General features: G+C 41.2%; 1 protein-coding gene across 1 annotated transcript in view; it reads left to right on the forward strand.

Moving 5' to 3' along the window:
• The first annotated feature begins 6 nt into the window (after positions 1-6).
• Positions 7-2,544, forward strand: part of LOC121923420 (gastrula zinc finger protein XlCGF7.1-like) — a 12,155-nt gene continuing 9,617 nt past the window's right edge. Inside the window, exons 1-3 of the mRNA XM_042453831.1 lie at positions 7-71; positions 313-433; positions 1,878-2,540. Of these exons, the coding sequence (XP_042309765.1) occupies positions 42-71; positions 313-433; positions 1,878-2,540 (814 nt within the window). The 5' untranslated portion in view covers positions 7-41. The remainder of the gene's footprint in view (positions 72-312; positions 434-1,877; positions 2,541-2,544) is intronic.

Consider the following 2,544-nt stretch of genomic DNA (forward strand, 5'->3'; position numbering starts at 1 on the left):
CAGGGATAATAGGTCTCAGCTCCTCTCTTCTTTTTCACAGAATGGTACCAGCTTCTGTGCGCCTGGTTCAGGTAGGGTCAAATTCCCTGAAGGGGCAAGAGGGGGTCAAGTGCCCTGCTTCCCTGCTTGTCTTTCTGAGCCATGAAGAACCACTCCTTTTTTCTTTTTTCTTTTAGTCAGAGTTGCTCACTAAAATGACTCTGAATGCTATTGTACCAAAATTAAATTGCATTCAGCAGCCCCAAGCTACTTTATTTTCTTTCCCCATGGATATCACTATGTTTGGTTGATGGAGGTCTTCTCTTTTTTTAGGTGGCATTTGAAGAGGTGGCTGTGTGTTTCAGTGAGGAGGAGTGGGGCTTTCTGGATCCATACCAAAGGGCCCTGCATAGGGAAGTCATGGAGGAGAATTTGGAGATGGTGGCCTCCTTGGGTAAGTCTCCCTTCTTCTCATACTGGAAGATCATATCAGCTTGCATGTTACAGTGGAATACTGTTGCCTCTTCCTGTTGCGTTTCAGCCGTCTAAATTGTCTTCTTCCTGCTGGGTTGATTTCAGGGATCTCTGCAGAGGAAGTCCTAAGCTGGTTGACCTTGGTCAAGGCTACAGTGGACAATTTCAGGATGTAGATGTTCTGCTAACTGTGTAGCATTGTGTGGCCAACTCCTCTGTCCTAGAGGTGTCCCTTGAAAGGGCTTACTTTGTCTCCCTCCTCTTTTGCTTTGGTTACTTTCAACCACCAATAAAAATGAAAGGTTGTTTAAAGTGACTGGGGAGGGCTGTTAATGTTATGAAAAGTTGTTGTCAATGTTTGTATTTTAATGAATATTAATGTTTTTGTGTTTTTACTTTGATCAATTGTTTACTTTTAAAAATTTTAGTTTTTAATTTTATTGATGTTTTTGTATAGTTTTAATCTGTATTTTCTTAAAATACGTTCTAAACTGCCTTGTGTCTCAGTCATAGAATCATACATGTGAAAGAGATCTCACGGGCTATTGAGACTAACCCCTTTCTGCCATGCAGGAACAGAGAATCAAAGCACCCCTAACCGATGGCCACCCAGCTTCTTTTTAAAAACCTCCAAAGCAGGAGACTCCACCACAATTTGAGGGAGTGTGTTCCACTGTTGAACAGCTCTTGCTGTCAGGACATTCCTCCAAATGTTGAGCTGGAATCTCTTTTCCTGTAATTTGCACCCTTTGCTCTATGTCTTGTTCTCTGGAGCAGCAGAAAACAAGCTTGATCCCTCCTCAATATGACATCTCTGCAAATATTTAAAGAGGATTGTCATATCACCTCTTAATCTTCTCTTCTCCATCCTAAACATACCCAGCTCCCTAACCTGCTCCTCATAGGGCATGGTTTCCAAACCCTTTACAATTGTTGTTGCCCTCCTCTGGATATGCTCCAGCCGGTCCACATCCTTTTTGAATTGTGGTACCCAGAACTGGACACAGTAATCCTGGTGAGGCATGACCAAAGCACAATAGAGTGGTACTCTTACTTCTCTTGATCTAGACACATTTTTAAGGGAAAGGCAGGATAGGAAATCTTAACAACAGCAAGAAGAACAGCAGCAACAATGACAAAGTTTTTTTTATTGAGGATTTGCTAGAGCACAGTGCAGTTCCCTTTTCTCATTATTTTTAAGGAATAATATGTGGCAGCAAGACCAATTGAGCATAGTTGAGAGAGCGGTTAGTTCCTAGATTCATGGTTTGATTCCTACTATGTAAAGCACTGTGCAAATTAAATAGTGACCTATAAATAAATGTTGATAATAATAATAATAATCAATGTCCATTAGGCAGTTGTTTTATTTCATTTTTTTTGTCCTCTCTTGCGCTTTGACTACATTTTTTTCTCATTTCCAGGTGGTGATATGGATGAGAATGAAGAAGGAAGTGAATGCCTTAGTCTTGCATGTGGGAGAAGCTTCAGCTGTAAAACAAGCCTTCATCTTCACTGTAGAACACACATTAGTGAACAATCTTACAAAGATGGTGAGAGTAGCTACAGGAAAATACTGTTTTCCCATGAAACATCTGAAATAGCAGAGAAACCATTTAAATGTCAGAAATGTGCCAAGAGTTTCAGGCATAGGTCACAGTTTATGTCACACCAAAGATTGCACTCAGGGGAGAAGTTATTAATAGGTTTGGAGTGTAGAAAGAGCTCAATGGAGAAGAAACACCAGAGTTGCCATGAAGCAGGACATGCAGCTAAGAAACCTTTGAAATGCTTGGAATGTGGAAAGAACTTCAGTCATGAGATAAGCCCCATACATCATCAAGCAAGTCATACAGGAGAGAAGCCATTTAAATGCTTGGAGTGTGGAAACAGCTTCAGTAGGACGGGAAAACTTATTGATCGCCAAGAAACTCACACAGGGGAGAAACCCTTTAAATGCCTGGAGTGTGGAAGGAAATTCAGTCAAAAGAGACACCTCTCCTGTCACCAAAAATACCACACAGGGGAGAAACCCTTTAAATGCCTGGAGTGTGGAAGGAAATTCAGTCAAAAGAGACACCTCTCCTGTCA

Source organism: Sceloporus undulatus, chromosome 2, assembly GCF_019175285.1.
Source record: "Sceloporus undulatus isolate JIND9_A2432 ecotype Alabama chromosome 2, SceUnd_v1.1, whole genome shotgun sequence".
NCBI classification, from domain to species: Eukaryota; Metazoa; Chordata; class Lepidosauria; order Squamata; family Phrynosomatidae; genus Sceloporus; species Sceloporus undulatus.